Raw genomic sequence first — 12,256 nt, 5'->3', positions numbered from 1 at the left:
TCTGTCGCCGATCAACAAACTCAGTCTGAGGTCCTACTAAGCAGAGGGCAGTGATGGGCTATAGGGATAAAAAGGAGGTCGGAGCGTGCAGTGCCTCTGAAGTCAGACGTCTGGGGACAGGATCCCGGCTCCACATCTCCCTGACCGTGACCTGCACACGTTACTCAGTTATCTCTTTTTCCTCATCTGAAATGCGACAGTAATAGAAGCCCCTTGCTAAGGCTGTCATCAGGTGCAATGAGTTAACGCACCTCCAGCTTTCAGCACAGCACCTAGTACCAGGCAAAGCTAAATACTCAAGGTCTATTTCTCCATCGCTAAAAAGCCTGAGACCCAGTGAAGCAAAGTGACTTGTGTTAAGTCCAGCAGCCACCGAGAGGGAGCATCAGGTCCCCATGTCCTGGTCTGTTCTCTCCGACATCTCCTTGGGAATATGAGCAGAGCAGACCCTCTGGAGGACCCAGCATCCTGGCGCCTGTGAGCAGGAGCAATAAACACCCCACACACACACTCCACCTGCCCTGGACGGCTGTCTCTCCCTGCTCAAGCTGCCCCCACCCCGCCATGTGGCTGCCTCCCGCAGCCTCAGGACGCAGCGAGGGGGTAGGGGCTCCGTCTCCACGGGCTCCCACGGCATCTCGTGGTGCAGAACTCAGGCCAGGCTTCCTCCCGGGGTTACTGTGTTGAGGATTAAATGAGATAACAGCTGGAAAAGTGCCTGGGAAAGTATCTGGCATATAGTATGCACCAATAAATGTTATCTATTTTTAAAAAGGAGAGGAGGAGGAGGAGGAAAACACCATGGTGCCTGCTCTCTGGAGCTGACACACACTGCAGCATCCAGGACCCCAAGTGCCAAACTGGGGGCACGTTGGGATGTGCTGGAGAGCACAGGGTGCAGGACCTGGAAAGGACTGCGGTGGAGGGCAAAATTCTCCAAAGACAGAAGAGGAGGCTGGAGTCCCCACGCTTCCCCCTTCTTTCTTAAATAAAAATTCAAAACAAATACTTCGTGCTTCTCCGGCAAGTCCAAACCTGAGAGCACTGGTTTTTTAATATTTTGGAACAGATCAAACTCTGCTTCCCATCTCCCAATTTGCTCTCATAAATTTGACCAGCAAAAGTTTAGCTTGGCTGCATCCATGAACGGCTTCATCCAGGGACAGATTTTCCAGGCAATAATAGCTCAGACAAGCATCTGAACTAAACAGACCCCACAAGTCTCTTTAGAGCATTCCCAACATGCTTTGGAGTCAGAGTTTGTAAGCATTTCAGCACGATCCTCTCCTCCCTATCCCAGTATTTACAACTAGTTCTTCCAACGACAAATTTAACAGAACAGGAAAGGGAAGGAAGCCGATGAGAGAGAAGGAAAGCCTGGAAGGAGAAACCACGTCATCTCCCACTGTGTGTCCCCAGAGCAGAGCCCAGAGCCGGGCCCCCGAGGGTGGGCTGCCAGCACAGGCTCTCAGGTCTAGATGAACCAGTGCCCTCCCGGAGTTGACAACTCACGAAAGGAGTGGGACCAGCACAGGACACCAAACTCAACTGCAGAGGCAATTCCACTTCTCCTACCTGAGATGTGCAGGTAGGAGAAGCCCTAGGGCATCTATCTGCCTTAAGCAATGGGGCAGGTGGTTAGGAAAATGCTTGCTTCCTGTTTACCTGGCCAGGTATTTGCAAATAGTTTAAAAGAGATGGGGGGGAGGGCAACACAGCTCTAAGGGACCGGTTATGTAAATCACATAAGCAAATAAAGTGAGGGAAAGGCTGCTGATCTGGTTTTCCTCCCCTGCCCCACTCTCTTTAGGGGTTATGGAAAGATGAAACCCAAGAACTCCGGCCAACTCTCTGAGGACCAGGGGAGGCGGAAACCACCCCCCAGCCCCCGCATCAAACCAGGGTCCCCTGGTCATCCGGACGGGGGGGAGGCAGTTCTCTGCTGGCCTCTGCCCCCTCCTCGGGAAGCCCAAATTGGGCTCGCGGCTATTGGCTCGACCTCGCCGAGCCAGTGGAGACCGCAAGGGAGCAAAAAGAGCCCCTTTCCCAAAAGAGACGAGGAGGGACGGAGCAGGCAGGTGGCCGCAGAAGGAGCCCTGCAATGCGAAAGTCGCCCGGCCCGGCTCGCCGCGGCCCCTGCCGGCAGGTCTGGCTGGCGCGCCAGCCAATCGTCCCAAGAGTCCCCGACCCTGGTTCAGCCACCCCCAGTACTACCACTGATCTAAATGCGGAGGGTCCACCGGAAACCCCACATCGGCTCCCCAAGCTCCAAGCCCTCCCACCCCGGACGCGCGGACAGGCCCTGGGCGCAGCGCTGCGCCAGGACAGGGTTCTCGGTGCGCTCTTCCCTGCAACTGTCCCGGGGCGCCCGGCGCCGCTGCAGGGCAAACAGGAGGGCAGGGAAGAAGGCGGAGCAGGCGGCCGGGGAAGCGAGGACATTCGCCAAGAAAGCGCCTCCTCTCGAGGAAGGGAAGGAAGGGCTTCCCGGCCAGGGAAACGCCCCGGGGATGCCCCTGCGCGGGATGCCGCCTTTCCCCGGCTCCCCGATTCTCCCGCCTCCAGCGGTTCCTCCTCCCCCCCCCCCCGCCCCTACCGCCCCGGAGCGCTGATCCTACATCCCTCCAGGCGCCTTTCGGAGGGACCCGGACCCCGGCTCGGCCGCGCGCAGCTCGCGCAACAGGCGGCGCCTCTGGGCTCCAGCGACGGCGGGCGCGGGGACCGGACACCGGACAGGAGCCCTGCGGGACCGTGCACCCGCGACCTTGACCACCGGGCGGCGGGGGCGGCAGAAGGCGGAGGGAGCTGCGGCCAAGTTGCGGGGTCTCCCGGGGAAGTGGACGGAGCGCGCGGGGAGGCGGGACCGAGGCAGGTACCTGCGGGAGCCCTGGTGCGACCCGCTCCCTACGCGCTGCGCCGCCGGCTCCGCGGCGCCGGGATCGGGCCTCTCCGCGCGGCCCCGCGTCCGCCGCAGCGCGGCGGGGTGCGCCGGCCAACCCCGCGTGCGTCCGTCTGTCGGTCCCGCCCGGCGAGGCTCGGCGCGAACGCGGCGCCCAGGAGCGGCCGGCGAGGCGGGGCGAGACTGGGTAAGGCGGGGCGAGGCGCTCGGTCGTCGCCCCATTGGTCCCGGCTCCGCTCACCGCCCCGCGCGGGCCCGCAGCCCGGGGCGCACGGGGCCGAGGGCGCGGGTCGGTGCGGGCGGCGGGGTCAGCCCGGCGACAGGAGAACGGCGGGCGCGGCGGGGCGGCCCCGCCCGGCCGAGGCCCAAGTGCAGCGTCACCCCGGGAGCGGGCGGCCCAGGCCGGGCGGGGGCCGAGCGAGCCCCGCGCCTCCCACCTGCGCGGCCGCCCGGGCCGGCGCCTTCCCCCGCGGCCGGTGCCCGAAAGTCGCGGCCCAGCGCCGCGGTGCACGTTTGCCGGGATTTTCCGAGGCAGCCGCGAGGCCCCAGCGTGTTGAGAAAGAAAGTGCGAGGGAGAAAAGCGCCCGGCTCCTGCCGGGTGCGCCCCGGCCCCGCTGCCCGGGAAGTCGACTCTCCGCGCAGAACGAGACGGTCCTCCACGCGCAGGTCCTCGACTTACCGAGTCGGAAGAGGTGGCTGGACAGACGCTCCGAGCGAAAGGAGAACGGGTCGGGTCCAGAGGACGGACGCGCAGAAGGAGGTGCCTTCGGCCGAGGCTGGGGAGCGAACCCGGACCTCGGGGAGGGCGGCGCGCGGTCCGGAAGGCATCGCCGCCCTCTCCGCACTGAGCGAGAACGCTCGGGCCGGGAGGGAGACGGGCTGGGAGGGGGCCCACCCCGGGAGGGGGCCCACCCCCCGCTCCCCCTCCCGCCCCCGAACTGCAGATTTTTTAAGTTGTGCAGACTTGCAGTAATTCTTGGAGCCAGCTGCCTCCGAGCCGAAGGCACCCAGTGTTCCCGGGGCTCCCGCTTCACTTCTCCAGCTGCCCCCAGCCCAGCCCCCGCTGCCCCCTCGCCTCAGGCACGCACCCAGCAAGACCACCGGGTTTCGGTTCCCGCCCGGCGCCAGGCAAGCGGGGGTGGATGGGGGCGAAGGACGCTTGCTCCGCCCTGGCCAGAGGACCACCCGGGGCCTTGAGGTTTTCTAATTGTTCTGTGGTCAACACCTGCAGTCCGCGAGCAGGCAGCAAGGCTCGCACACCTGGTGGGCTGCACCACCTGTGCCTTAAAGGGACATTTGTCTGAGAGGAGAGGGTGGTGGCCCGCGAGAGGGGCCGAGGAGAAGCTGAAGCCTAAGTCTTCCCTCGGAGGCCCACGACCTCCTGACTCCAGCCTTTCCACTCGGCTCTAGAAGGCAAGGTGGGGATGCAGGTGGTGGGAGAACAGGTGTCTCCGGCCCTTCTGGCCCTAATCCCGTGGTCCTTTGGTTCCTCAGAGCCTGCCCCTTCTGCTGTGGAAGAGGATCCGAAACATCTGTCTACACCTCTGTTTTCAAGGGAGGATCCAAAACATCTGTCTACACTGCTGTTTTCAAGGGGCTGACGAAGGTAATTTTCATACTCAATTCATCATCTTTAGCATAAGAGCTAAGATTATGCTAAAAATATGTTTACATATTATCAGCACCTTAGAAGAACCTTCCCAGATATGGCCCGGCAGTTAGCAGTTAAATCATTTTTAAATCACTGAGTTTATCCAAAACGTCCAGCCTCGTTTACTCGAGAGTGAAATATGTCCAGAAACCCTGAGCACTGCAGAGCATCTGCACTGCAGAAGAGTCGGGGAGCAAGGTGCCTCTCAAGGGGTCTGGCTGGCACGTGAGCTGGACGGGAGGCATGCACGGTGGGTGGCAGGTGGGGCTCCTTGTGGCGTCTGTGACGACAAAGGAAAGAGGGGGGTCTAGGGACAGCCTCCACTGAGTGCATGTTGAGGGGTGCAGAAGGGACACAGATGTGAGTGTCAGACCGGGGTTCTCATCCCGCTATGCCCTGGGGGTAGCCCTGGGGTCAAGTCACAGCCCCCCAGGTTTCCTCTGCTGTAGAATAAGAAAACTCCACCCCTCAAAGGGTGGTTGGAAGGAGCAAAGAAAATAAGAGGCATAAAAGCATTGAATCAACCATAAGGCATGCCTGAAAGTTCACCTAGGTTGAGCCCAGGCACACACATGCACACACACACACGCACCCTCTGTGTCTGTCTATAACCCATTCCATCACCCAAGAGCGTGCTCTGACCTCACTAACTGCCTCCTTCCCCACACACACCTACATCCTCCTCCTCCATCAGAATGTCTTTATGCCACATGCTGTGATGGCCCATCCTGTCTTAAAGTAGAAGAAAACCAGGAAAACCTCTTGACAGTAGAGCTGCATGTGTTTCAGAGAGGACTTGCAGAGTCAGCAGAGACAGCCCGAGCAGATGTGCAGCGGGTGCCGGCTGTCCCCCAGGCTTCCGTGGCCATCTTGATCTGCATGCACACTTTTGGGGGTCCCCATCTCCTCCCCACCTTTCCACCCCACCATGTGCTCCCTTCCCTCTTCCCATCCACTCCTGACCTTGACCTTTCATTCTACTAAAGCCAAAATGTCAGGCAAACCAGCTGCAGAAACAGAAAGTCTTCATTTGCTTTTTAAATTTCAGCAGCTCTACATGTGAAAACAAAGATCTCTCATCTGTGGCAGGAAGGTGGAGAGTGAAGAAGGTATCAATAGTAATAGGTAACATTTATTCGTTGATGCCACTTATTTGTCACTTTCTACCCAGCAGCCTGAAGGTCGGGCGCTCCAGCCGGTGTGAACTTATGGCAGCACTTGCAATTCCCCACACCCACGGGGCCCCCTCATGGCTGCCTCTTCGACCGCCGTGCTCCCTCCGCTTGGAATGCCCTTCCCAGCCCCAAGCCCTTCTTTGCTGATCAAACTCCGTCTCCCCAGGAGATCCTCCAATAGCTCCTTCAGCATCCTGTGCTTCCCTCTTTTATAGCACCCATCATACTGTACTTTAGTTGTTTACTTGTCTCTGCCTTCCAGTAGACAAACCTCTACTTGAACTTTCTAGGCCCTTTCCTGGGGTCTGCATGTTGGCAAATGCAGCTACTGGAAGCTCGCGGGGCTGCCCATCGGTTCCACGTGCTCCTCATGGACTTTGACTTCTTTGTTTTTTGGTTACCTGTTGTCAGAATTGAAAAGAAATCATATAAACCATCATATTTCTCTCTTTGCTTTATGGATACCAGGTAGCTCAAGACTAAATTTAGCTCTAAAGTAACTAAAACACTTGTTTCAGATTATTGTGGCAGTGATCACTCTCACAAACTTCCTGGTGTGCTTACTTGAACCGCCCCGCTGTGTTATGTTTACATGGCAAGTGCCTTAAACCCTTACGGTCTTGAAGTCCAGAGACCTGAGTTCCAACCCTGCCCTCTGCCCTCCTTCAGCTCAGTGACATCTCCTTTCTGGCTCTCGGTTTCAGACTGGACCAGATGAGCTCCAAGGTCGTTGCCAGCTCCAGAAGTTTTACATTCCTATAGACAAACAGAGACAGTTTCCAAATTATTAAAGAAAGAAAAACTCTGTGACAGAATACAGCCTTATGTCTTTAGACACAAAGGAACTCTCCTTGGAGACTTGGAGGTGATCTCTGAGGATCCTCGAGCATTTCCCAAGGTGAGTTCCGCAAAACACCTGCTCCATGAGTGAATGCTTTGGGTGATTGTGCACTATATCCACCTTGTGGCTGTGTATTAGTATATTAAAGGCTCTGTCGGAGACATCAGGCCCTAAAAATACCCCGAAGGATAGCGTTCCAGATTGCTCATAATCCGGCCACAATTTACCTTTTCCATCACATTTGAGGCTCTTCACTCCTTTCTCTCTTCCTTACCCATTCCCCACATCCTCCCTTCCTGCTGTGCACACATCGTCCTTCCCTTCCACCCTGACAGAATAGCTCATCTTCCCACTGTGCTCATCTCATGCCCTCCAAGCCTTTGCCCTGCCTGTGCCCCATCCCTCTGCTGCTTCCTTCCCCATCTGACAGACGCCTGTGTGGTTTCCACGATCATGCACAGTCTCACCCGTTCTGTGAAGCGATCCTGATTCGCAAACCAAATTCAGTCATTCTCTAGTCTGTATCCAATTATACTTTGCATAAGCCTCCAATTGCAGTTATATTCCTTCACTACCATCACCTGCTTAGGATGAGTCTCCTGCACTAAGCTGTGAGCTCCCTGAGGGCAGAAACTATGTGGTGGTACTTCTCAGAGCCTGGCCGGTTAGAAATGCCCAGTGAATGCTGTAAGAATAAAAAACAGTGGATGGGTGGGTGGGTGGGTGGATGGATGATCAGATGGATAACTGGGTGGGTGAATGGATGGATAGATGGATGAGTGGGTGGGTGAATGCATGGATGGATGGATGGATGAGTGGATGATTGGTTGGATGGGTGGGCGGATGGATGAGTGGATGATGGGATGGATGAATGGATGATTGGTTGGATGGATAAACTGAGGCCATTAGATTGCATGGGAGGGTACAGAAAAGCAAACCCAAGGCACCAAAGACCAGATGTGCCAACCTGACAGATTTTCCTTTGGAGGAATTCTGAACCGCCTTAGTATGATGGAATTTCATTTCCAACCAGAAGAGTGGAGAGGACCCCCATGGCAGAGACAGCTGGGCACCTCCTCCCCAAGATCTGCTCTCTCCTGCTTCCTGAGTAGTATTATCTCCCAAAGCTGCCTGGGACTAGGGTGACCAGCTCGTCCCAGTTTGCCCAAGATTGTCTGTTTTTCAAACTGAAAGTCGCAAATCTCAGGAAGCCCCTCATTCCCAGGCAAACCAGAACAATCAGTCAGCCTCCCAGGTAGGGCCCCAAATATAGTCTATGTATCCCAGCCTCCCATGCAATTAGGGGAGAGCCCGTCACCAAGATCTTCCCAGTGGGACATCAGTGGACACCACACATTTAGCTTCTGGGTAGTGCCTGCCCCCTTCCTGTTTCTCCCTCACAGCCCTGAAGTCCAGAGAAGGTAGTGGGATCTGACATAGGCACCTGGGCCCATAGGTAGATCTACGTGCTCAGGATGGCAGAGCACAGAGGAAGAAGGAACCGGGCCACTGTGGCAGCCCTGGACTGCCTGTGTTTATATGAGAGGAAAACAAACCCATATCTCACTTAATCCTTTGCTATTTGGGGGTGTCCATCACTCACAGCTGAACCCCATCTTAAGGGACAGAGTCCTGCCTGCTGAGGTGCACGGACACAGACATGACGCTCAACCCTGGGCTCTGGCGAACCCAGCTCCCTCACCTTCGTGCCCCTCAGTCCCTGGGACTCTGCAGGTGCCCTGTGCTTCGGAGCCCCTAGCCCGAGGGTGAGCTTTCCCTCAGCCTGTCACGGGAACCAGCCGCTGCCCTGCGCTAGGATGGTATTACGAGGAATGCCGTCCAGAGTGAACCATGGTCAGGGAGGGATGGACACACAAATGGCCGTCGCTGTGGTGAGGGGTTCTAAAAGTGCCCAAGTGATGTCCTCCATCATCTCACAACTCAGACCCTGAAGTCCTCCCAGAGCTTTCCGGAAGGCCCCTGTTAATATGCAAATGTGATACCTAGAAGGGCAACACCTGGCCTCATTGGGTATTGCCTATGGGGAAATCCCCCTCCGCCAGATGGAGAGAAGGGGAGGGGCACCCCTCTGGGACGTGGGTGTCTGTGGCTCCTGCCCAACCGGCTCCCCACGGTCAGGATGCGGGAGGAAGGGGGCCGAAGGCCAGAGCCCAGACACAGGGTCAAGAGCTCCCCAACTAGAACGCTGTTTTCTTAACATTAAAAAAAATCTGTGCATACTATTTCTCTGTCTTTCTGCTCTTCTTATTTTTTCATTTTCATTTTCCATTATTAAAGTTTCTTTTGAAAAAATCATATCTTTTATTACCTAAACAATAGGAGGAACATTCACCACATCAAGATATAGTGGTGAGAAGGAGCCAAAAGTTCTCTCTGGAGAAGCAGGGTGGGCAGTAGTGCCCCGTGGTCCGGGTCCAGGGCACCCCACCCTCCCTCTCTGGGGGCTGCTGGGGCGATCTGTGAGGGTTGCTTGGCTGCACCAACTGATTCCGTCTTTGTTTCTTTTTTCTTTTTCTTTCCTCGGGTGCAGGGGGTGAAGTGAATAATATTCCTGAGTTATGGCATCCTGTTATCACTAACACATAGAAAGCTGCTCTCCTGCTTTATAATGTAGCCTGCTGTTCCCCACTGCTGACTTGCACGGGCAAACATTGTAGTGCGCTGAGGGGTGGCCTGTTGTTTGCTTGCTTCCTTGTAAAACGCACGTGGTGGCTTGGGATGTGCGCCTTCTTAGTTGACATTAAGTGGTAACTCGTCCTTCATCTCCATCGTCTTGTGCATTTCACACAACACAGTGTTGTCATGTAGCTCCGTGCCTGTTGTTCTCTGCACATCTGGTCTATTATTTTTATCCTGTGTGCATCATACACATTGTGCTCCCCAACCCCCAGGGATAGATGCCCAGAATGCCCCCAAGCTCCCCCACACTCACACGCCATGCTGGGATGAACAGCCTTGCACATGTCACCTTAGGGGCTGGGTAAGGATGTGAGGGGGAAATATATACATACCCAGGAGCACAGTAGCTGCTCGCAGGGTATGAGCAGGGCTGGGACTGAATTACTGGGATACTGGTTGGTAAAGAGCCATTCTTCCAGGCTTCCAGAGTATCCCCCCCCCATTGCCCCAGCCCCTTCTCCAGGGCCCTGCAGACCTTCCCACCATCCAGCAACTAAACAGTTAGTGCCTGGCCCGGATACAACTGGAAATCTCAGCAGTTGTTAAAATATTTTGAATATCACTCCTGAATATAAAGATAATTTGCTTGTCACAGCCCTTTATTTCTCCACAGAACAACCAAAAAAAAACAAAAACACTTACCTGAAAGGTCCCAGTCTCCTGTCTTTTCTTTAAGGAATTCTCGGAGCTGCAGAAAGCCCTCTGGCTTTCCCATCTGCATTGCCAAGGTGGTGTCCTGCCCGGAGGCCTGGGAGCCGGAAGGCAGCCTGTGACCGCTCGTCCGGTATCGGAGCCTGCACCAGAGGCAGCTGCCCCTGCAGGTGGAGTACACGGGGCTCGGGCTCCTGAGCTCTACCTTAGCTCTTAGCAGATGGCATCGGGCTCACCGCCTCACTCTCTGACCCTCAGTCTCCTATTTAATAAGCTGCCCCTAAACAGGGTGAGAGCAGGGTTCAAATAAGATGATGTGATATAGCACAATACAGAGAAAAGAAAAAATCTTTCAGTGTCAAACTCAGCATCACGCTGGCTGTGTCACGTTGGCCCTCCCTGCATCTCAGTCCCTCCGTGTAAAATGGGGATCAGGAAACCTACTTCAAACAATGACCAAGTTAAGGTGATTAATGAACATAAAGCACCTAGCACAGTGGCTGGGTCCGGCTGACACTCATGCCAGCCAAGAGAAAAACAAAAGAGAACTTAGCCAGCAGATGAGGAGCTGCTAGAACCTGGCTGGGAGATATCTCAAATGCTTTGGAAAAAAACCTACCACAGGCTGACTGACTTCAGGTTTTCTTTGCCGAAAGGGAAAAACACGCAGAAAAATGATTTCTCTCTGCATAACAAGAAAGTCTGTCATTCATAAGTGAAATGGTGACCGCTCAGACAAACTGCAGTACTGCATACCTGGAATCTGAAAGATGATCTGCTTTCCTCCTGAAATCCCCAAGAACCTGAAAAAGATGCTGAATCTCCAGAGTCCCTGACAGCTCTGAGGTGGTGAGTCGCCAGAGGTTTTGGTCTCCCCCCAACTATCATGAGCCCCCACTGTCGGTCACCTCAGCACCCTTTGGTTCAGTTTTCTCACTTGGAAAATGGGGATGTTGAACTTAGTAGCAAGCCAGATACCAGGCTAAAGAAGCGGGTTGAAGGGACAGGGGCAAAAAGACACTTCTTTTCTGAAAGAGCTCACAATTCAATTTGAGATACCATCTGCCTTAGCCACCAGGCAGGGTGTTAGGATAATAGAGCAGGATAATATAGTTGAGAGATTAAAGCACTATGTTAATGTGACAGAGACTGCCAGCTGTCACTCAGTTTCCATTCTCCCCTTTATGTTAGTAACAGAACTCTAATTTTACAGAGCAATCAAGAGCCCAACTAAAACTTTACATTTTCCTGGCTTCCTTGCAACTAATGTAGCCACTGCCAACTGTTAAACAGTCAGATGTAAGCCAAGTGTTCTGTGACCTTTCCAGGGAGTCCCCTTAAAAAGAGGAGGCATGCTCTTTTTCTCCTCTTCCTCCAGCATCTTCCTGGAATGCAGATGAGATGATTAGAGCACGTGCAGCCATTTTGGGCCATGAGAACAAGGGTAATGGCAGAACGTGAGCCAAGTGGTATCTGGGGCCCTTCGCTACTGTATCAACGCTGTATACAGCCAATTGCTGCACTTTTGTGATAAAATATTTAGAACATAAAATTTGCCATTTTAACCATTTTAAGTGTACCCTCAGTGGCATTAATTATATTCACAGTGTTGTTCAACCATCATCACTATCTATTTCCAAAATTTTTCTTCACCCCAAATGGAAACTCTGTACCCAGTAAATAAAACACCCCACTCCCCAGCCTCTAGTAAACTGTTTTCTATTTTCTGTCTCTATGAATTCGCCTGTTCTAGATACTTCATTTTAGTAGAATCATACATTTGTCCTTTTGTGTCTGGCTCTTTTCACTTAGCATATTTTTCAAAGGTTCATCCATGTTGTAGCATATATCAGAACTTCATTCCTTTTTATGGCTGAATAATATTCCACTGTATGTATATACCACATTTTGTTTATCCATTCATCTGTTGGACGCTTGGGCTATTTCCACCTTTTGGCTACTGTGACTGATGCTGCTGTGAGCACTGGCATACAAGTATCTGTTTGAGTCCCTGTTGCTGCATTTCTCTTACCTGAGAGAGATAAGTGCCTAATTTATTTATGTATATATGAGTGCATGTCTGTGTATATTGTTCATAAATGATGCCAATTCTAACTGATATAATAAATGTTTATCCTTATTAAGCATAATACATAATCACTATTTATTTTAGCTCCTAAAGATCTCATGAGGTTTCCTAAAAGCAAGCCCCTTCAGGAAACATTTTTGTTTCTGAAAAATCAAGTTTTACTTCAATACCAAGCATCACACATATTCCCCAACTGCCTTTAGAAGATTGAAATCAAGGTTTGGGTTTACGTTTTTCTTATGGCTGAAAAGTC

The 12,256-nt window shown here is 53.7% G+C and overlaps 1 protein-coding gene and 1 long non-coding RNA gene across 3 annotated transcripts; both read left to right on the top strand.

Moving 5' to 3' along the window:
* The first annotated feature begins 1,513 nt into the window (after nucleotides 1-1,513).
* On the top strand, nucleotides 1,514-3,779 carry LOC119516902 (5E5 antigen-like). The gene is made up of 4 exons (XM_037813426.1): nucleotides 1,514-1,588; nucleotides 1,811-2,336; nucleotides 2,626-2,865; nucleotides 3,563-3,779. Exons 2-4 carry the CDS (start codon nucleotides 2,102-2,104, stop codon nucleotides 3,742-3,744), a joined length of 657 nt encoding a protein of 218 aa, XP_037669354.1. The 5' UTR covers nucleotides 1,514-1,588; nucleotides 1,811-2,101; the 3' UTR covers nucleotides 3,745-3,779.
* Nucleotides 3,780-4,130: 351 nt separating this feature from the next.
* LOC119516613 lies at nucleotides 4,131-12,032 on the top strand. 2 transcript variants are annotated; one of them, XR_005213331.1, is made up of 5 exons: nucleotides 4,131-4,314; nucleotides 4,391-4,502; nucleotides 6,427-6,620; nucleotides 9,940-10,084; nucleotides 10,571-12,032. It is a non-coding gene; the product is annotated as an uncharacterized LOC119516613 (long non-coding RNA). The 2 variants fall into 2 exon arrangements; XR_005213330.1 differs by having other exon boundaries at nucleotides 9,940-12,032.
* The last annotated feature ends 224 nt before the right edge of the window (nucleotides 12,033-12,256 follow it).

This window comes from Choloepus didactylus, chromosome 20, assembly GCF_015220235.1.
Source record: "Choloepus didactylus isolate mChoDid1 chromosome 20, mChoDid1.pri, whole genome shotgun sequence".
Classification (NCBI taxonomy): Eukaryota; Metazoa; Chordata; class Mammalia; order Pilosa; family Megalonychidae; genus Choloepus; species Choloepus didactylus.
Note: the sequence above shows the minus strand (reverse complement) of the source record. Positions and strands in the feature narration are given on the sequence as shown.